This window comes from Semicossyphus pulcher, unplaced genomic scaffold (assembly GCF_022749685.1).
Source record: "Semicossyphus pulcher isolate SPU_LCO1_2020_fin unplaced genomic scaffold, fSemPul1.0.p SCAF_13, whole genome shotgun sequence".
Classification (NCBI taxonomy): domain Eukaryota; kingdom Metazoa; phylum Chordata; class Actinopteri; order Labriformes; family Labridae; genus Semicossyphus; species Semicossyphus pulcher.
In genome coordinates, this window is record NW_027211637.1 from 7,904,868 (window position 1) to 7,928,350 (window position 23,483).

The window sequence follows — 23,483 nt, forward strand, 5'->3', positions numbered from 1 at the left end:
CAACGCGTCTCCATCTGCTCCCATTGTACGAAATTGATGCCAAAATAGCCCCTGTGATAGGCGCTGCCATCTTGCGATGGTGATGTCATATGGAGCCAGAGACTGCGCTGTAGAGATCGGCGAATTAAGCGGCCGTAGCCACTTCCGCTAACCCAAACACACACTTAACTTACTGAAAAAACAGCAAGGATCCTGCACGCCGGCGTGTTTAACAGCAGAACAGCTTCTCTGTGTTGGTCTGAGGTTAACGTTCACAGGTATGGAAACTTCAATGACTGTAGTGATCGTTTTAGTTACGTTTCCACTCACGGATCGTCCACCGCTCTGCTCACCCGGAACTGATCGGCTGCAGGAGCCGTATTTGTCAACAGAGCTGTCAATCATCTTTTTGACAGCATCAAATAACTTGGATGTAAATCAGTATGATAAGAACTAGCTATAATGACAGAAACCATGTTTGAGAAAAAATTATCTGGCGTGTATTTTGATTTTATAGTTTGACTCATGTCGTGCTGTCACGTCGTCCATCTTTTAATACAGTCTATGATCACAATAGATAAACTATACAACCTCATAATTAAAAAGGATTATTTTAATTTATTTCTTTATAAATATGAGAAAATTGTGTCATGAGTAAATCGTATCGTGAACCCAGTATCAGGATTGGGAGTGTATTGTTACATCCCTAGGAAGTATGGTATCGTTAAAAACATTTTCTGAACATTGATTTAGAAAAATTAGGATTCATGATTTGATGATTCAAGTGAACAATTAGACAGTTAACTGCAAAAGTTCTACACCTAAACGGCACACTTGAATTGAACACAACTGAATTGACACCTCTTGTCATCAATCACAGATACATGTTTAAGTTAAGAGACTTGTAAGATAGAGCTCAGCTAGCTGTTATGCACCCTGACTCAGCACAATGTGGCCTCTACATGATACAACATGAGCACCAACACAAAGGGAAGGATCATTCACACAGTAGTTCAAATAAATAGCATTGATCCATGATTCAGCGTCTCACTGATCAGATGCCAAACCCCAGACTGGCACAGTGCTGCAAAGCACCAGAGGCGCTTTGGATGAGCAACACTCGCAGGACACAATTCAGGCCTACATACATCCACAGTGCTGGATTACCAGCAGTGACTCAGTGTTGCATCCTGAGGCTGTCAAACAGTCTGTAAACCTCTGTTTGTCTGTTTCTCAAGAGGGAATGCACAAGGTGTTCAAGGAGGCTCTGGAGATTTGCTGGTGTGCGTCACGCCTTCTCACACTCTCACACACACACACACACTCCTTCCCCACCCCGTCTTGATCTTTGGGGTGCAAGTCGTGAGTTGCTTCTTCACTGCAGTCTTCTCTCTCCTTAGTTTCTCTGCATCTTTTCTTGCAGCATGTTTTGTTGCCAGCTGTTTCTCCCTCTCTAGTTTGTGATACTGTTTTGTAAAGTATATAGACTTCCATTCATAAAAAAACACACACATGCACTGCAGCTCTGCAAAACAGATATATGCAGAGATTATTCAAGGTCATATCATTGTAGAAAGCAAGGACAAGGTCTTTTATAGGAGAAAGCTGCAGCATTTCCTCTGCTGCAGACACAAGGGAATGAACAATGAGTGTGTGTGGTCTTATCTTTCATAAGTGCCCATGAAACAACACTCGCCAAAAGGGTGCACCGCCTCCTCTTTTCATCTCATTAGCACTCTCTCCTCTCCTTCTCCTCCCCACTTTACTCCCCTTATCTTCCCTCTCTACCTGCTCTGTGTTTCTGTCCCGTCAGCGCAGAAGCTGCTTCGTGATGACCTCACTCGGGATGCGTATGGTTGGGGAAAGTGTTACATAACAGGCCTAGCTTCATAAATCCTGCATGATGTGCTGTCATGTGGTTTTGATCTGTTGTGATGGAGGCTGGAGGTTTAGAACAGACGGCTTTCTCCTTTATATGGTGTAAAATTCATGGAAAAATAATCAATATTTTTAAGGCCATATTGCACAATAGAGAAGGAACATTAAAGTCATGTTTTTTTTTAGTCATGCAAGTGAAATTCATCGGCTTTATTGCAGAGTGCATACACACAGAACAGGGGTCGAGGCATAGAGTGAGAAGATGTAAGATTTCCCAACAAAACCCGACAATAATAAAAACCAAACCAAACAAATAACAAAAATCACCACATGAACAAAAAATATAATTACACTGCCTGGTGGTTAGCGGCGCTAGGGTAAGTTGCTTGGGGCACATGCTTATGTGTGTGCGTGTCTGCATGAGCGTGTTCTTGCATACGACAACACAAAAAGAAGATTAAGGGATAACATTATTAAATCAAAAATCCATTAGAAAGGAGGAAGAAGAGGGAAGAAAAAAATGCGAAAATAAAAGAGGGAAGTGAGAGGAGAGAGGACGTATTTTCAAAATAAAAGAAACATGCAGCTAACACCAGCTGCTTTAAGGAGTCTGTCCCCAATAGTAAATAAAAAACTCTCCGAATGTCGTCCGAGGCGAGACAGCCTGAAATAAAACCCACTTGATCTATACAGACTCTGGATGGACTTACCATTTTCAAACAGAGCAGAGCCACTGTCCGTCTGTCTGTCTCTCTTTGCCAGTATCTGATAATCACAATTCAGAGGGCTGAAAGGCTGGTAGTTTTATGTCTGTGTTGGGTCTTTTTCTGGTTTTGGCAAAAAGTGATGACGGCTTTACACATGGAGGCTGGCTTAGGCTGGAGCTCTACAGATATGAAGAGAAGCATGTCTATATGTGGCCAAAAACATCATATCCTGTCAAACTGTTGAAATAATTCACTCCATAACATCAATACAACCATTATCAATACTGTTTGTCTTCCCAGCTTCAATACTGTTTGTCTATCCCAGCTGTTTCTGGGCATGAGGCAGGGTACACCCTGGACTGGTTTGCAAGACAATCACAGAGAGACGGACAACCTTTCACGCCCACATTCACACCAATTTTAGAGACAACAATATCTTTGGACTGTGGGAGGTAGCCGGAGTACAAGCAGAGAGCCCACGCATGCACGGGGAGAACATGCAAACTCACAGACCCCCTACATTCGAACCAGGATTCAAATGTAGGGGGCCTTACAATCTCAGTGAACATGTCGGGCGTGTCTGGTTCAGCCATCAATTAGCAATAAACGACTTCCAGTCAAGACTTCCTTTTCTGTGCACTGCATTGTTTACAGTCCAGTTATCAACTTGAGAAGCGACCATGTGTTTAGATCAAAAGTGACGCGAATTTCGCCCCTCTAGAAGTGTCAGCAAAATAAATGGCGTCATTTCTTGGTTCATTAAATCCCCACGGCGGAGCGCCCGGTCATCTATTCCTGGTGACTCTGTTTTATTGTAAATAGTAAGTTACACAGAGGCTTCTTTCAACTGTGGTATGAACCCGTAAAAGAACCTGTTTTTCTTGTGATTTACTTTAATTAACGGGTCTTACCTTTGCTGAAATTATAACATCATGATGCAGATTTGTTAAAAGTAAAAATGAGGGGCGCTGGTTTAGCTCAGTTGGTAGAGCAGGCTTGACTCCCGGTCTGCCGATCCATTTGGTGCATGTCTTCCCCCACTCTCTACTCCCCACATTTCCTGTCTCTCCTCAGCTGTCCTGTACAATAAAGGCAAAATGCCAAAAAAATTATCTTAAAAAAAAAAGTAAAAATGAAGCTTTGTCAGGTCTGTCCTCAAGAGGAGAAGAAAATGTTTAAAATGTTCATTTGTTGAAGAGATTAATAAGAAGCTGAATCATCGCCAGATGCCGGGATGGCATTACGGCAGATTCCGCCTGCTTTTGCTTTCCACTCTGACTTTTTTTCCTGCAGACGCTGCAGCCTGCTGATACGTGATTGGTCAATATTGCTTGGACTACAAGCGTACTACAAACGGAAACCAGAAAACTTGCTGTCCCTAAAATCCCCATCCCTGCCTACAGATTCAACATTTCTATGTAGAATCTAGAGATTAGGGGCCTTCTAGCTGTGAGGCGACAGTGCTCACCACTTCATCATAAAAATGTACCAGGGCATTGTGGATGACGGTGCAGACAGCTGATTATCCGTCTATATAGCAGCAATAGACAACCCATCTTTCCCCTTTATACTTAAAAGAAATAAAAAAACAAAAGGAAGGTTGAAAAAGTTTCCTGTGTGCATATTGAAAATAGCCCCCTCAGTACACAATCCTGCAAAAAAAAAATGTGCGTGTGTACGTCCACAATATCTAAGTTTGTGTGTCCCTTTTATTTGTGGAGTTTCCCTTTATGACAAAGGCTGTGAACGTGACGTAGAATATACGTGTAGACACGCACAAGCTAACACAGACGCAGTTCCCATCTGGCATCTGGCTGTTTTGTATCCACTCAGACTAATGATGCTATAAAATCATGAATGAAAGAGCAGAGGAACAGTGCTAAAGGAATAAAGTAGAGCTCAGATATGGATAAAGTTCTACAGGAAGAAGCTTTATAGAATTACCAGGATCGAAAAGAATAAGATGTTATTTAAGTGAAGCCGCAGAGAGATAAGAATATGAGCTTTTGTTTCAGATAATCCAACGACTGTATGACCTTATTCACTGACTGTAGTGGGAGAGAGGACAGCTTTCTGAGTCAGTCGTGGTTGGCAGAGGTACAACACAGCATGCAGGAAGGTGACCTTAAGCAGGAGCCATGCATTCACAAACACGGCTCTTACTAAGCTGTGTGATGTGTTATCGACGCAAATAATCCTCCTCCTTCCCCTCTGTGTGCTTTTCTATTCTCTCCAGCTCTGTGAGGGCACTGACAGGAGTAATGATTAAATGTTTATGAGACGCTCTGTCCTCATCTCACTGCATCCACACAGCCACGTGTGTGTGTGACAGAGTACTCCAAGAGGCTCATGGGAGCTCCCACATACATGATCAAACGCACACTTCGACTAACACACTGATGTGTGCCCTCACATACAGATGCAGATGCAAATGTCAGCTCACTTCTGCCACTTTCACTGGTGCTCGGCCTGAGATGAGACAGATGGGTGATGATTGGTCAGTTCTGCCTCATTGCTGGACACTGATTGGCTGCTGAAGCTTGATGTTGTTTCTTTGCCAGCTAAGTGTCAGCTTGATTCTGCGGCACCATGCTGAATGCTGAGGCATCAAGAGCCAAACGCAGTCAGTCAGCAAAGCTCAGCATGTGTGTGTGTGTGTGTGTGTGTGAGTGACCTTAATAAAGCCCTGTTTTTGTTAGTCACTGCTTCTGCTTTCTCACTCTCTCTTTCTCTTTCTCTGGCTGTCTGTGTCTGGCTGCATGTGGTCACTCACTGGTCATGTCTGTGTGTCTTCCTGCAGGCTCTCAGTGTTGAGCTGAAGAACACAGAGGCAAACTGAGGACAGAAGACGCTCAAGGTTCAGCAAGAGGCTGTCCGGCCCCATGTCTGCACCTGCGCCAGCCAATAGGAGGTCTGGGTCGGGCTCTCGCCGGTAGGTAGCCAGAGATGCTCTGTTACCTGTTCTGACATCAGGGTTCACATCTGAGAATGGGGTAGAGGCTGCAATGTAAGACAGCCACTGCCGAGATTTGAAGAAAGCCGTAGCAGGGCCTTATTTAACAAGCATCTCAGAGCAGGAAATCAGTTCCAAATGGCCCAATTGTGAGAGTGATGCAACTTTATGGTCCTACTTTTCAAACTAGAAGTAAAGCCTTTGACCTTTCTTGACTTTAGACTTTGCTTATATTTCCAACTTTTTGTGACTGGCCTTGTGCAGGATGCAGAAGAAAGAGGTCCTTCTAATCTTGTAGGAGCAGAGATGATCTGCATCTGTTAGAACCACAATAACAGCAGTAAAAATCAAACTTTGATAGCTATTACAGCATTCAAGATACTACACCGATTTCCAAGAGCTCCTTCATATTGATTGTTTTGTTTCCCAAGATTATGTTACATTTCAGAAATAACTACGTTTTCCTGTAAGGATGCAAAAGATAACTGATTGTTTTTGAAAGGAGGATTGTACAGTGGAAGAGCTCCCCATGGAACTCCTGCACAATGTAAGCTGACGTGCTATTATAGGGATTATAAGAGCTGTGAGGATTTGTCCGGCAGGTTAGTAAAGTTACCTCATGTTTGAAAAAGATGAATCCATGCACAATTTGAGCCACGTGACTGGTCTGCAAGTGTTTCCTATGCAAATAGATTTTTGGTAAATATTGGTTCGACATATTTTTCATATAACATAAATAACTTAGATTATACTGTACATACAATCATGGCGTTTTCTGCATTTCTAATCGTGTCAGTGTCTGCTTTCTAAAACCTTAACAGAAGAAAGCAATAATACAGCATCATTATTTCTACTTGTTGGCTGACTTAGTAGTCCTTCCTTTTGCTGAAAGACTGGGTGGGAATAGAAAGTCTCTCCGTTTGCAATCATAGGTTAAAGTTATAATCTCGAAGATATCAGTTTCGTTGTCTTTGGTGGTACCCATGGTGATAAACGGTAATTGCAGGAGCACACTTTCCATATATCTAGACAGTTTACATGTGTGACGTCCGTGGTTGGCTCCGGTTGTAACTCTGGATTTTCCTCGCTGACGGTCGCTTTTCTTTTCAGACTTTTTTTTGCCTTCATCTGAGCGTCGAATTTGTTTCTTTTTCTTTGGATTTTCACGCATTTTTGAAGTTGTATCTGTAGTCATCGATCTTTCTTTGTTTGTTCAGCCATAGTAGATTACTGTTTACTGGCAACACTTGCAGAGACCGGAAAAGCAGCCGTTTAGCTCCGCCTACCCTCTCTGGCAGACCAACCACTGCTGGCTGATGGACAATGCGTCACTAACTGGGCCCCACTTGTGATTTTTTCAACAAAAGTCGCACCAGACACCCAGTCTGTAATACTGCAATTGCGAAGGCTTTACATCAGTGCGCCATAGGCTCAGTCACCATTGTGTTACCTCATTCAGCAATAGATAGTAACTTAACAGACATTTATTTAAATGAAAATCTTCGAAATTATATCTTTAACTTAAAGCATGATTCCAAAAGGTGATATTGGGAAGGAGATATTTCCTCCAGAAGAGTCCAGCTGGAGCAGCACTTTCATCAGCCTTTGTTGAGGCCATTTGATTTTGCTGTTGCTCGGTTATGTTGCTACGGGTCTACTTAAAAAATGAAACCCTGTTACAAGACCTCATTAGAGATGGTATAATTTTGTGTGTAAAAGTGTTATGGTTTGCTCTGTATATATTTGTACAACATAATTATGTTGTAATGAGCATGATTTATTTGTTTCAGCTGTTTTCAGAACTCTTTCCCAACTCGGCACCACTTTCTAATTAGGGGGAAGACTTGGGTTGCCAGGTTGTGACAAGTCTCTCTTGCTAGTGTTTCCATCCTCCTCCTGCAAGAGAAATTTAGCTTTGTCTTCTTACCTTTTAAGTTCATCAGGTACACTGCTCCAATGGACAGTCTGACCTCTGACCTTTTGGAAAAGTGCTGCAGAACATCTGTATTAAAGGTATTAATTTTAACATAACAAATTACAGACAACTCATTTGTTGCGACCGTCTTTTTCAAGGGAAATTCTGTCGTTTTATTGCAGATGTCAAATCATTGTCTATGGTAAATGATTGAGATTGCGCTGATTGAGACAGCTGATTTGTCATGCTTGCCAAGTGCCTACATATACCAGAATGCATTGTGCACAATAAGCAACAACAGATTTTTCAGGTGCATCATGCTGCACACCTGGTTGACAGAGATGAAGTTAAAAATTTGTTAAATTTGGCTTTGGCTGTTGATTCTTTAAAGTCATTATTTATTAGTTATTGATAATATTTCAGTTTTTCACTTTCTCTAGAATTTTTTTGAAAACTGGCAACCCAAAAGTAATGTTTTATAACTTAACACTTTTTAAATATAACATTTAAAATAATGATTTTACAACCTTAAACCCAAAATAAAGTGTTACTTATTAGAAGTTGGTGCCCTTAACCCTTACTCAGCTCTCTCTTCCTCCCTCCCTCTCTTCCACAGTCAAGGTTGTCTCAGCATTTAACCCAAGTTTGTGTCCGTAGATTTTCAATTACCTCTCATGATCCTGCTGGAGGAGCTGAGATAGTATTGACAAGAAGACTTAAAATACACCTGATGCAGTCATCCCTCTCCTACACCGATCAGTGACCTGCAAGTTTACTGCACCATTTTATCGAATGTGTTTTCTCCAACAGCAACTAGACTCCCTTGGCTTGTTAACTGGATAAAGGTTAAAGGTTATTGAGGTGTCACGGTCTATTTGGACCAGTGATGGTCTACAGACAACTTCCTCTTCCTCTGTCTTGTCTCTTTTCTCAGATTCAACCCTCTGAAGGTGCTGCAGCCAAAACGCCGCTTGCAGCAAATGCTTGCGTCCTCGCCCGTCCCGGTGCCGAAGCCGGCGTCAGGGTCAGGGTCGGGGACGGCTGCGCCAGGGGCCACAGCGCCGGTGGCTGTTCCTGTGCCTGCGCCCCCTGCGTGAGAATAACTTCAGTTACAAAAAGCATGATCCGTAGCTGTAGCTCCGGCATGCATTGTAGCCACTTAACAGCACAGAGGCAACATTTATGCTAACGGTCTCACTTAGACATGGTTTTCCCTTCTTTATCCAATTACCTGTTTGCTAACCGCCTTCCGCTCTTATTGACTGTTGCCATGCTGGTCAAGCTTTCAATTCTAGCACAACACATATTGTTGTTTATGATGATGTGGCAAAGTAACCATCTCAGTAGTCAAAATTGGTTCCTGAATTTCAGCAGAGGAAGACAAACCTCGGCCACCGTCTTTTAGAACAAGGGTCACTGGAAACATTTATCATCCAGCTTGTTAGCTTTTTAAGCTAACCATAACTTTACAAGCTTGTTAAGACTCTCTCTCATGCTGACTTTACGCGAACAAAGAGAGGTAAAAACGACAAGCAAAAATTAATTAAGCATCTTTACAAGTTTGTCCACGTAAAAACATGGATAAGGAAGCATTTTCTCGTATAGCAGTGAGGAGCTAGCTAGTCCAAGTATGCTAACAAAAAATGTAAGGGCCCTTTTTTGTAGCAACTTTCCCTTTTAGCATTACAAGACAATACTAAATCTACTACAATCAGTTAGTAAGCTTGTTAGCTGGACATGCTAAAGAATAAGATAAATACAGTGTTTAATCCATTTCTTAAACTTTTGCTCTAGTGCTTTTGGTTTTGAAAAGGGAAACAGGATTAGGCCCTCCAAACTCAAACTCTAAAAATGTATCCTTCTCAATAAAGCTCTATATGCATATTGCGTCAGAATGTGGAAAAATGTAAAGCTTGACATGCCTGGCCTGCTTATTTCTCGTTGCTAAGCTACAATGGGCTTATCATATCCTCTTTGAAGGCTGGTTGTAGTGAACGGTCAATTGCTGCAGTGCTGACCTGCCTCCCTCATTAATTGTGTATAAAAAGTAGAAAACAGACTCCAGAGTTTGCAGTTAAGTCACAATCCCACTATAAATAACATGAGAACAGCTCTGAGATCCCAACTGGAGCTCTCAGTGTTCATATTCAGCTTTGAAGTTGGCATCAACAACAGCAAACTGTGTTGTTGTGTCACATCACCTCAAGTCTATAGATATCCTGGCAGGAAAAAAACACAAGGGAAACCCTGATCTATGTCATGCTGTCGAAGCCATCCCTGGATCAACCAGACACTCAATCAAGGGCACCATGTTTTTTTAACCGACACTAACCAGTTAAACGGTACAGAGTTAGTGAGACATCAGCTTTGAGCAAGTCTCAGGAACTCTCTCTACCCTTTAAATTTACCACCTTCTGGTAAATCTGGTTAGATATGTTGGATAGATGCAGATGACTGGTCAGGGACAAGGCAATAAATAGCTTTCCAGGATATTTATTGAATAATGTCAACGCACCAGTCAACTCCACTTGTCCGTTTGCTGGTTACCATATGTTCCTGCAAGGGTTTGGCACTTAGGCAGAAATCTCTGCATACTGACAACTCCATCAAGGAGCTTCCTGAAACTCCACATGAATTGTCTCTTCATGCAGATAACTTATTTGTTCTGACTGCAGGCAAAACAGAAATCCATATTTTGGTTTAAAATCAGATCTCTAAGGCAGACTGTCTGCAATGTTATTGACAAGTGATCAGATCAGACACAATGGCTTTCTAACTATTATTACAAATGGATATCCATTAGCCCACCCTCCAAACAATCCCTCTGTGAGGGCCCGCTGAAGAACTCCTTTCCTGCCAATCAGTACAGGAAAGATCAGTTTACATACCACCCTGCTAGCAGCATGAATTCTGCTCAGACTTTCTGAAATCAATCTGAGGTCGCTCTGGATATTCCAAAAGACAGATTTGAGCAGACAGTCTGAAGTCCAACTCCCCTTGCTCATTGAACATCTGCTCATCAACTATCCCAAAGAGGTTCCTCAGTGATCTAAGGGGTCCCAGATATTATCCAACTTGATTGGTAGTTAGGTAGAGAGATTGGTAGAGATTGTTAAGACTAGTGCTGCATTCAGACCAAAGCAAAGTGAATTTTTTTGCAAGTGTTTTTTCACCCTTCCAGATGAGTCAGGATAACAAATATTGCTTGTCGTGGTTCATGCACCACCTAGAGTCCCGTAAAACTTGGTTAATGTCACCACCCTTTCCATTAACCGAGTCTGGATTTATTTTACTGCCACTACTTGGAGGCTGGTGACCTGTTAGCAATGCCTGACTCCTATTAGCTTGGCACGAGTATTTCACAGATGAACACCAACTACACTGTTCTGTTTTAGCTGCAGAGCACCTGTCAACTTGTATACAGTTTAGCTAGAGATGCAGTATGCACATGAACGGTAGAGGCAGACAGGATGTGTCAGGGTCAACATAGCAGCAGTGGAGATGGTGTGTTCTGTCCACCGGTCATCAGTCGCCTGAGCTGAATATGAAACTTTGTCAGTAACCAGGCCACTGTTAATTCAGAATTAACATAATAGTAACTTCCCCGAGCGTCGCAATGTCTGTTTTTTCCGCACATACAGTAGTAGCATACCGCCTGAGCTCACTGGTGTGCCCTCTAGAGGTATCCTCCAATGTGAACAATTACGTTCATGACGCAGCAAGTATTTCTCCGGCCTTGGAGGCAGTTATAACAACAACAGCAAACAACTTTTAAAATGCTTGGTTTTTCAATTCATCTATTCGCAGGATTTTGTCATTCACTGTGCCTAGTGAAAATTAGCATCTAGTCGTGTCTTTGCATTGTTTGTATGTAATCAGGCTGCATAAAAAAATGCTTTGTTTTGGTCTGAATACACTTTAACAGGAGGTGGAAAGCATACGTATCAGGGATTCTAGGAACCTTCCCACATCAACATGTCCCAGAATGAGAATATGCTTTTTTACATACTTAAAATGAGATGTTGTTCAGCAGAACCATTTCAGCTTTTTTAAACAAAGACTCCACCAGAAACAAACCCCAGCGTCAAGCAATAACACTGTACTCAACCCACTCAAATTAACACCTGACTGCTGGGCAACACTCAGCTCCTACAGTCCGCCTACAACTACCTCCAACAGACGTCAACTGCCTCTCACAGTCCAGACACCCCGGCATGGATGGGATAGAGTGTCACACCTAAAACACTGTTTGTTTTCACTCAGTCCCTCTCCAGGCTCACTGCTTCAGCGTCCCCCTGCCTGTTTCTGTTCTGTCTCAGCTTTTGTCATATATTGATCTCCGAGGAGCTACTGAGTAGTCATCAATATCTGGCCTTCTCCCTTATTGTATCACACAGGACATGTTTATTCACAGCCCTCACTTAGCCTTGGAGTTGCACAAAGAAAAGTTTGACACCAGCATTCAAAAGTTTGGAACTGCCTAATACAAAGACTTTGTTCCGTACAGTCTATTTTATAAATGGTCTCTCTGCCAGGGAGATGAAGGTAGGGACCCAAATGCAGCTGGTAAAAGCAGACTTGTACAATTTATGGTGCAGCCAGGTAATGGTGGGTATAAAGGCAGGCAAACTGGTAACAGGAAACGGTCAGGTAGCTAGGTAGGCAGGTCCAGGAAACCACAACCCAAGACAGCAGCAAATCACAGCAAAAAGGACTAAACGGAAAGGGAAAAGGTAATGGTCTGGTATATGTAAAGTGGAGACAGGTCAGTTGGGTGCTAGGGATGTCAGGAAACTGCAGGGCTCATTAGAACAAGGAAGAGGTGTGGAGATTGGGAAAGGAAGGAAAGTCCGAGGGCATCTGGTAGAGAGGAGGGTAATTGCAAGGGACCTTGGGAAGTGGGAATGTGACTTGTTAAGAGGAACAGGGAGACAAACTGTGACACTTTCATAATTGTAGGTTGTATAAAGTAGGCGTATTGTGTATGACGGGTTAGCCAAAAAGTAATTAGTAGAAGTGGTTTTGTGCATGGAAAACAAAACCCTGTACATTGGTTCAACCAGACAAACAAGCAAAGGGCACAAGCAAAGCATAGCCTTAAAATCTGTGCAGATGTTATTAAGTACAGGCTGCTTTTTCAGTGCCGGGTGCAAAATAAAACCATTAGTTATGTTTCATTAACAAGTATGTTCTCAGGTTTTGTATTAACTCAGCGAGAGAGGACCCAAAAGCAGACTGTCAGATGTATTTGATACAAACAAAGCAGAACAAAAAGGCTTACAGTAATTGAGTCCATGGGGAGCAGGCAAGAATCAAAGATCCAGAGACACGAGGAGAACTACAAGGAAGACTAGCTAGCACAAGCTTTGAAGATGAACTGGCACAGAAACAGGGGAAGACTAAATAGACTGGGTAGCTGTGGGTAATCAGGCACAGGTGACACAAATCAGGCACAGCTGAAAATAATAAGGGCGGGGCAAGCAATCACAAAGGCGGGAAAATAACACAAAGGTAGGAAGTAAAGCTACAAACATGAGAGGAAAAGGTTGGTGACAAAGTAAAACAGGAAATGACAACTGAACACAAAAATGAAATACACAACTTAACAACAGGGACAAAACATGACAGATGATGTGTTAGCAAGAAATTCTTCAACTTCAAAATAGAAACAGAAGGTTATTGGATGGTTATAATATGAACTGATATAGTTTAATTTCATTTGGAGCAAATACTATTCACAATGCAATTACTACATCTGATTCCTGAATTATAACGCTTGTTATCTATGTCAGATGCCCATTATTAAAGAAAGAAGATCATCAATATAAAAGGCGATTCCAAACTTCTGGACTGTAGTGTATGTTTTCACAAAGAACAGAGAATCACACCTCTTTGTGTTAATGCGTCAACTTTAGCAACCATTGTGTAATATTGAACAGGTTCCAACCATTTCCAGCGAAGTATTTAACACTGATTGGAACATTTGATTGGAACATTAACATCCAAGTATGACCTCAGACTAAAATTGATTTTATCTAACTTGTTGAACAGTAGTTAAATTCTAAATCAAAGTAGTTGAAAAAGGACATGAAGTTAGCAAACATTAGCCAATATACGCATAAACCATCGTCTATTTTAACTAACAGTCATCATGGCGTTATCATGTCCTGTGTGAAAATCCCTTTTGGCTGAATTATCCTGCTTGTCCTCTCCTCCCTCTGTAGAGGCCAGTGATGGGCAACGGCTCTGTCCTGTTAACAGGTCATCACAACATGCACTGTGCTTCATAATGTCACTGAATATAAAGCATTGCAGTATTGGTTGTCAGCAAGCAATGTCTTGGATTACCCTTCCTCTTTCCTGCTACCACATGCTGTGATAAATAACCACTATTTTCTTGAGCAGGATAGGAGCAGTCGAAAATATGTGCTTGTTTTTTCTCAGCATCATTATTCGAGTGATGTGTTTGTTTTCTGTGGTCTCTGAGGGGATTTTTGCAGATTCATTGTCTGACATGAATTAACTTAGAAGAAGAGTTTGGCTTTTTGGAGGTACGCTTATTTGCATTTTTGGCAAGAGTCAATGAGAGGAGCAATACTCTATAGTTTTAAACGTCAAGTATGAAGCTAGAGTTAGCAAGCACCTAGCGTAGCCTAGCATAAAGACTGACTCATGGGGAACAGTTAGCCTGGCTCAAAAGCTCAAAATGTACCTGCCAGCACCTCTAAACCTCTGTAAAGATTGTTTCTCATGTGTTTAATCTGTAGACCAACAGAAATGGGTGAATCATGTTAGAAATAGAAACAAAGTCCTGGCGCAACATCCAGGCTAGCCTCCATTATAGTAGCTTCTGTAACTCTATACAATCTCACGTTGAGCATTTTTAACATTGGTCCTTCAGAAAACAAAGTGCGATCCATATTTTAACCAAAATGTTCCACAATAGCGTTTCAGCTAGAATCCCTATACATTTCTTCAGCACTATGTTTCTCTCTAGGCACAATGATGTCCTGGTTTCTTCAATAGTTGCTGTGTTCCCCTGCTTCCGTCTTTAAGCTAAGCTAAGCTAAGCTACTTGTCTCATGGTTCTAGCTTTATATTTGAAATACAATAAAAAGGTTAAGCGTTGTTGTATACCTAAATGTTAGAAGTTATACATTTAATCTGCCCTAGTAGTGCAAAAGGAGGTTGTTTTGTCTTAGTTATAGTGGTTACTCTATAGAAACAGAAAGATACACAGTATTTGCAGTCACTGTGTGTGGAAAGAAGACATGGAGGGTTGTTGGTGGTTGATAGGTCTTTGTTTCCTTTAATTGCCTACTCAATTCTTTGTTTCAGATTTGCCAGAATTTAATTTCATGTCTCTGTTATGTCTTTAATGACATCCTAAAGCTTGGTTGGAGTAAAATGTGGATTACCTGAGTAAATGCTGATGATGTTGCTTCGCTCCCCTGCTTTTCTAAATCTTTAGTCTCAGTTTATCTCCTGTGCTTCCTTGATGGAAGCAAAGTATTGTTCTCTGCCAACAAAGGCCTCATAGCTGCAAATACTTGTGTAGATGTTTGATATCGGAAGCCAAGAAGAGCAGCCTAAACTATTAAAGCAGTATCAGAGATATCTGCTTTTCCTTTAGTAAAGCTTTTAGTGAGCCATTTCTCTTGGGCCCCTTAATGTTTGAGTGCTTTTTGATATTTAGCCCCTACCTGCCCTCAGCTCAGGCTCTGAATGACTTGGGTGAATCCTAAGACATGCTTCATGCCAGATAGCTTTGTCTTATCCTCAATAATACAGTGTGCATACATTTAAAGCATGCACACTGTATCGTTCTGGTGTGCTCATCTGCTGCCCTCTGTGATTTAACAATCTGTTGTCTCTGCTTGATCAGGTTTGACTACTGCAGGTTCATAGAGCTAGACTACGTCCCGATGGAGACGGGCTATATGGTATCAATGCGCCCAACTAAAGGCCTTGCATCCACCAAATCGCCAACTAAAGGATACACTTCCACCAAGTCTCCAGATCGCCACAGCCGTTCAACAAACTCTCCCTCAACCCCTCATTCCCGGTCCGTTCTGAGTCCCTCTTCCTTCTCCCAGATCAGTGTTGACTCTCTGAAGCATGGGAATGATGAGTCCATTTGCACTGTTGTTAATGTTTCATGATGTTACATTGTGGAAAACATCTGAATGGTTTCCATCGCATCATGTTTAGTTTGACATATCACTCCTTTCTTGTGACGTATGTCCTTTTGTTTTTATATATACTCTTTATTGAAAGCTATCAACTTATTCACTTCACTTTATTAGGAATGTTTCTTGCAGATATATTATTGTGATTTGTGTCATTGGTTTCATTCTTGCAGAGCACATTCTCTTTTTGAAAACCAAACTGTGGCCAAAGGAGTGCACACTTGTTTCAATGACCAAACCTCTGTCTGTTAAAGTCACTTTGGCCCAACATTTGTATTTGTGTACTTTTGTGTGATTCTGTGTTATATTGGCATGTTAGTGGACCTGGATTGATGTTTGTCCATTCATATCCATTTTGATTCGTGGTTTTGAACAGATGGTTTGCTCAACAGCTCACAGAATTCATTTTCGTCTTGTTGCCTTAAGTGTGGTTTCATGGTATGAGCAGCAACAGATTAGTATGTCTGCTCTTATTTGGACCAGGCGGACACCAGCCGCACCCAGCAATAGGGATCCCTATGGCAACACCTCCCTCAGCAGCAGCAGCAACTCAGGCTCTTGTAAAGGCAGCGACTGCAGCCCAACCAAAGGGTAAGGTATTAGAAATTTCACAGCATGTTCACTGATGGACTTGAGAAACCTATTTTACGCAGTGCTTGTTGTAGGCTATAATATGCTCTTTAGAATGATTGATTGTACGACTACTACCAAAACGGGAGATCATAACTGGATATACCCAAAACATGTATTTGTATTCCCTTGCTCTTTTACTAAGGAGCAAGGACAGTGACTTTAAATGTATACTATATTAGGTTTGTTAAGACGTGCAATGCATGTCTGTTGAAAATGCTATGATCATCATCCCATATTGTTTGAGTGTACATTATTGTACATTAAAACTGTTTCTCTCTGCTGTTGTTTTTGGAGCTAAGGTTAGCTAGCTGTCCCATAGCAGCTAACTGGTGGACTGCTACCAGACTGCTAGCATAACCTCCCTAAGAGAAACAGACTTAACTAACCACCGGTTCGTAAAGGTTACATAGGGGAAACCATTGAGGAAGCTGTAGGGTCATGTCAGGATTTGGGTTCTAAAGAGAGGTTCTCTCCTTAATATGCAATGTATATGTAAATACAAATTGCCCCATTTCTTCAAACCCCTCTCCTCTTTTATCATGCAATTCTTTTGACATTCCTGTGCCTCTGTGCCTTTACTGTCTGGGGCATTGTGCTGTACCCCCAGCAGTCCATTTTCACACATTGCTGCATGTTTATAAGCCCTGTGTTAAAACATTGAATTTCACCAAGTGGACAAATAAAGTGATACCCAACATATTGCAAAGTGAAATCAGTTTCCAATCCCTCAAAACAAAACTTTCAAATTCTTGTGTCCTAGACGTCATAAGAAGTACATGTCATGCACAGAAAACCATGGTATCCGCCCCCCTCCACCAGAGCAGTACCTCACACCCTTGCAACAGAAAGAGGTGTGTATACGACACCTGCGGGCCAGGCTAAGGGAAACCATTACCACTTTGCAAGACAGGTAAGATAATGAGGTAGAACAGAGGTGATAAGTAATTCAGTTCTTGTGTTAGCTGTGTTCCCGAAAGTACCTAGGGCTTTTAGTCCCAGGAGCTAGCTTCTCGAAGCCCATTGTTGTCTGCTTTTCCAGCAAGGTTTAAAGACCTGTGAAGATAACCCAAAGTAGTCTGCTGACCTGTGAAAGAGTCTCCTGAATGCTGCAGACTCAACTGACCAGAAATTTTCAGAGCTGCAAGTCCCAACCCAAAAGTCCCTGTACTTTCATAAGGCACTACCTCCCCCAAACAGGGACCTTATGGAGGGTAAAATAAAGTCCCTGGGATTTTATTTAGACTCTGATCCCTACACTGAGTCCTGGGGAAACTTCTTGCGATGGAACACAGCTATTGTCTGACTTGCTATTAATTGTCCTTAAGTACCTTTCCAGGTTTAAGGTTAAATTAACCGTAAGCCTGATATCTTTATCCTCGTAATTCTTGTTTTCTCTCATTCTCTCTCTTCTTTTCCTTGATTTCCCTTTTTTCTATCCCATTGTCACCCTCTTAGGGACACAGAGATAGATGAGCTAAGAGGCCAGCTTTACAGAATGCAGGAGGACTGGGTCGAGGAGGAATGTCACCGGGTGGAGGCTCAGCTGGCCCTGAAGGAGGCACGTCAGGAGATCCAGCAGCTCAAACAGGCTGTGGACACTGTTCGTGCCAGGCTCAGTGATGCTGGAGGGCTAAGTGGGGATGCAGGAGTCCAGAAGTACTTTCAGGACATCAACACTCAGAACCACAAGCTTGAGAACCTTTTGCTAAACATGGAGCTAGCCCAGGCTGGATTAGCCAAGGAGGGAGAAGTGATACCAGGCTGTCGGATCCGTGTTGGCGGTTCGGCACCAGCATCCGTATCAGGGGAAAGTCCAGGTGGAGTACCCAAACCGGCAGTAGGGGGGAGGGGGTCCTGCTCCTGTGATGGTTCCCCAGCCCGTTCTCTGACCCGGAGCTCCACTTACACTAAGCTGAGTGATCAAGCACTGGCAGACCGGAACAGCAATGGCCAGGACTTCCCTTGTCTGTCAGGTGATGGCACCCAGGACAGTGGCATTGTGTGTGGGGAAAGCAGTGTCCCAAGCCGGGCCGATCTGCTGCTGGAGGCTGCCTTCCTTTCTGAGGAAACAGCATCTTTACTCAACTCCTACACACAAACATTTTCCCACTCCTTACCCATCTCTCTGCCCCACTCTCTGCCAAACTCTCTGCCTCACACTTTCTCCCATACCTTGCCTCATTCTTTCCCTCACAATTTGTCTCACTCTGTGCCCCATACTATGCCACACTCCGCCACCTATGAGAGCGTGTGTACAGGCGAGCGACTGGCACCATTTCGTTGCGGCCTGGGTGGAGTGGGCTGTATCAGCCATCCATGCCTGTCTCACCACCACCTCTACCTGCACCCACTGCGAGAAACAGGCATTCAGACAGAAAGCTGCCCCATTCCTGCAACAGCAGGTTATCCCTCTGATCTGGACACCATTGCAGAGCAACGCACTTTCCGCTCCCAGGCCTGCAGCCCCACCTCCACCTGGATGTCTGATGAGGCGGAAGAGGAGCTGGACTCCATTACCACCACAACTTCCGTGACCACAGCGACGGTCATGAGTACAGCCACAGAGCCAATTCCAGTTTCCAGAACACCATCGGCCCCGACCATGCCTCGGTCTGCAACTGTAGCATGTTCTATGGAAAGTCCTCTGTGTGCAGGAAAAGATGAAGTAGAGGAAGAGGAAAAACAAGAGAAAGAGAAGAGAGAGAAGGAAGACACAGCAGAGAAGCAGGAGAAAACAACAGTGATTAGCCTGGTAGAAGAAGGGCAGCTGTCGCAAACTGGCTCAGTGAGAGGGAATGAGGGGGAAGCTGAGCATGCAGTGGTGGAGGTTGCTCCAGCAACAGAGTGCAATTTATCAGAGGCATCAGCAGGGACACAGAGTGAGCTCACGTTTGGAGGATGCTGTGGAGAAGGCAGACGGAGTGGTACAACTCTAGAAAAACTCAATTTGGAAGACAGGCAGGAGGAAGTTGGTCCATCACAAGGATCCACCCAGGTAGAGACAGCAGAGTCAAGTCCAAGTCCTCCAGGAATATCACCAGGCATAGAACAGCCTCACACCTCCCAACCCAGGAGTTCTACATCCCACATGGAGATAGCTGGTGTCACTGTAGTGGAGGTCCACGATGAGGACAATGATGAAGATGAAACTAAAGAACAAGGCGCCACAGGGGGCGCCGCAGCAGATGGAGAAGATCCACCTGATCCAGGGACAATTCAGAAAAGCTACTGGAGTCGTCACTTTCTGGTTGATCTGCTTGCTGTGGCCATCCCTGTGGTACCAACAGTGGCGTGGCTGTGCCGGGGTCCAGTCCGTGGGGGACAGCCCATGTATCATATAGGGTCGCTGCTACGAGGCTGTTGCACTGTGGCGCTGCACTCACTGCGCAGGGGAGGTGGGTTGAGGCATTACCCCGCAGGCGGGGGAGACCTAGGTGGATCACTGATATAAGAGGAGAATCTCTACAGCACCTCTGTGGTCCTTAAGTATAAGATCTCCTGTATGGGTCTGGATCCTCAGCTTGTAGTCTGAGGAGAGGAAAAGAAACATTTTCTTGTCTTGCTTTTCCCATCCAAGTTAATAACCGAGGAGAGCATCTGGTACAGAAAATGTGGATTCAAGATTAGGATCTCTGGCTGGTAAACTCTGTTCTGTCTGGTCCTGCTTCTTTCTGTCTCTCACCCAGTGGTCCTTGCTGTTGCTATCAAGATGTCTGCTTGCATTACTGACTTGTGCAAAACTGATTGAGCTGATTGAAATGAATGATCTACTGGATGCTGGATGTTTAACGCTGATTGTTTTGTTTTTCAATACAGGGAAATGTTAAAAGGTTCATTGAACTGTGACTCTATTCTGACATGTTACATTTAAACCAACTGTGTTGGTGAGTGTCTTCATGAAATATGGTATGTATATGTATAAGAGTGTGTACATGTGTAACCAAAATATCTCGTCAGCTGTAGACGAGCTACGCTCTGCTTGTTGACCAGGGATTTGTCAATATCAAGTCAGATTTAGCCAGCTGTGACCGCAGCTTTCCTATAAAGGGATACTATTGGGACTTTTACTAACTCTGACGTCTTCAAGACTTAAAACACAGAACTTATCTACTGTCAAGAAACAACAATGTTCTCAGAAATCAAACTGATTCTAAAATAAAGACTGGAAACATGAGAGAACAGATAGCTTGGCTCTCTCCAAGTCCACGTAGGAGCACCTATAAAGCTCACAATTTAAATTAAATCATGTGTGTTTAACCCATGCACAACTTGCTCAACAAGTGGTGGTTTCATGGGGAGCTAACTAATGGAATTAATTGTTCTTTCACACCTCTTAGTCATTTTGTTCTCACTCCTTTTATTTTGTAGTCACATTCCTTGCTCTCAGTTTTTAGAGAGTAATAAAAACAATATTATTAATGACGAAAATAATTTGAACAATATGAACATTATGGTTCATGGTGGACTTTCCTGCATTGAGTGCAGGTCTAAACCTTTGATTTGTTGAAAGAACTTAAACGGACATTGGGCTACTTTCCTTTCACATAACACACATAAGAAATCTCTTAGAATCATCAGTCTAATAGGAAAGTCATAGGATGATCAGACACTTGTTTGTAGATACTCACTGGTTCAGTTTGACACTGTGATGTAGATCTGAAGGTGAGTTGTGCTCAGTCTGTGCTCTGTGCTGTATATTTCTGCTGACTTAATGCTCTTGTGGTGTAGTTTAATTGTCACAGTAGTGGTGTGTATTTCAAGTCCACCATACAAGAGTTAGTCACTGTAACAATCTACTTTATTGTTTAATGAATCATTCTGCAAAATATTTCTAGACATGGAGAATACATGTAAGTAATCAACAATCTATCGCATTTAGGATCAGGGTATTTTCTTTGTTTGAATGTGCTTTTTGAGAGGACTGTAATGAAAGTGGCATCTAATGGTAATGTATTGTTCGCTGACCTTGTTCAGATGTTTAACTTTATATGTAATAAGGGCAAATAAGCAGCCTACAACTATGAAATCAAAATCCATCTGTCAGAGCCAAACGTTGATCAAGAAACACCCCAACACAAGCAAAAGAAATAATGTGATGCCTACTGAATTGTTTAGTTCTTCGGTGAAGAAATAAGCAGCATGGGTTTTCTTTGTTGGACTTATTGGGTGACATGTTTTGCACTATTGTTCACTTTATGAATTTTAAGCAATTACTTGAAGTTGAGATTGTATGTCCACTAAGTTCTGACTGATTGTTCTGTTTGTCTCAATTAAGTTAATAGCACTAACGCAGATAGATCCTTAAAAATTATACAATATACTACATTATTTATATGTATACTATAAAGCCATTCATCCATGTAAGAGCTATTGATCTCAGCTCTTTACATTTGACCTAATTACACTTAATATATCAGCAGGCCCTTCAAAACAATGGACATTTAAGTCTAAATGCTGTTCACTTGAATGTGCAGTTTATGCTACATGGTCAAATTATTATAATTGTCTGTCAACATTGACAATCATGACAACCCCTGTGTGTGTTTGGTTGTCACATTGTCGGAAGGATCCAAAAAGGAGCAGCCATAAACAGTGCATTGAGATACGTGAAAAGATTAAGTAAACGTCTCAGAGACACACAGGGCTGTCTCTTCTGCGCTCAGTTAGTCCCATGTGCTCGTCCATAACCTTTTCCCGGCATCACTTTCATTGTTCTGAGTTTGTGCACTTGTTGTGTTCTCATATGCTAACTGTATGAACTGCTCGGCTAAAGTGGCTTAGGAGGCTGATTCATGTTTTACCAAAAGCCATAAAATCCTGTCAGGGAACAGGCGTAAGAATGTGGGAGGCGGCCTCCTCCTCTCAATGTTGATGTGTGAAAGTCATGCGACTGATATCGTATATCAGCATTGTTCTTTCATTTCAGTCAAGCAAACTCTCCTGCTGTCATTAAACACAGGCTGTTGTAATAAACACAAGGTGATGGGAAAGGAAAAGGTCCATTTAGGGAACTTGTGATGCTTTATTGAGAGGTTCAGGCTTCGAGGTTCAGACTTGTTGTGGGTAGCAGCAATCATCTCAACCCCCTTATTTTACCTCTATGCACTACAGTCTACACTTAAACTGCATTATGTGGAGGTACATTATGTGTAGGGCATTGTTACGCTATTAAAGAGCCTCACAAAGTCCAGGAAGATTATGTTTTTAATTTTGTGTGTGTAGATCTCCCACAAAGTGCAAACAAGACAATAACTTGTACACACAATTAAATAACTTGTTCGCAAAAGTTTTCATTAAACAGCTTGTGCAACCAATAATCCTGTTCGGACAAGATACATTTGTGCACTGGAGAATACTTTATGCGCACAAGTTATCTTGAGCATGCAAGTTTCAAATCTTTCTTTGTTTCATTAAGTGTCTTGAGACTCATCAGGGTGTGATTGGTTTATTCATTAACAATTTTAATGACTTTCCTCCAATCAATCTTCACCATACAGCACTTTAATAAAATCTATTCCAAGATTATTGTAATGCCAAGGAGGCGATTATCCTGAGAGTGTCCTACTCTGACAGGAGGAGGTGGGTGGTGTTTAGCTTTTTATTTTGGTCAGAATTTGAATGTGTACTGTCCTCATATGCTTTATTCCTTGTCTGTGTATTTGTCCCATAGCCTATGTAATGAGAATTAATGTATACAGAGGTTATACCAAGTCCTTTAACATCCTACCATTGAGGACATTCAATGCCTTGTATAGAAATTCAGCTGACATCATTGCTATCTACAAATAACATCATGTAAATTAACTATTTTAATGGCAATAGTAGTGTGTACAGTAAAATACATCAGTAGGCTATTTCTCCATTAACACTCCCACCGCACTGTATAAAGACCTAAAGCCCCTATATTAAACAGCATGGAGGAAACATTTCTGTTGTCTCATGTGTGTGTTTGTCTCATTCTTATTTCTCTGACTGTTTGACCGGCTGGATATTGCGACGGAGATATTTGTTACATTTTTGTCTACTTTGTTTAACCTTTATTCAACCAGAAGTACCTTGAAAATAAAATCTTTTCCAGAAAGACCAGGCCACTACAAAACTACAAAAAGTTAATAAAGATGTATTTTCTACGAGCAGCTGTGGCCCAGTGGTAGAGTCGGTCGTCCTTCAATCGGAAGGTCGGAGGTTCGATCCCCAGCTCCGTCAGGCTACATGTCAAAGTGTCCTTG

The 23,483-nt window shown here is 42.3% G+C and overlaps 1 protein-coding gene across 1 annotated transcript in view; it reads left to right on the forward strand.

Annotated features, from left to right (window-relative positions):
- The window catches only part of snphb (syntaphilin b), a 31,272-nt gene extending 7,885 nt beyond the window's left edge, over positions 1–23,387 (forward strand). Inside the window, exons 2-5 of the mRNA XM_069660960.1 lie at positions 15,318–15,497; positions 16,105–16,212; positions 17,015–17,164; positions 17,710–23,387. Coding sequence (XP_069517061.1) covers positions 15,358–15,497; positions 16,105–16,212; positions 17,015–17,164; positions 17,710–19,705 — 2,394 coding nt within the window. The 5' untranslated portion in view covers positions 15,318–15,357 and the 3' untranslated portion in view covers positions 19,706–23,387. The remainder of the gene's footprint in view (positions 1–15,317; positions 15,498–16,104; positions 16,213–17,014; positions 17,165–17,709) is intronic.
- The last annotated feature ends 96 nt before the right edge of the window (positions 23,388–23,483 follow it).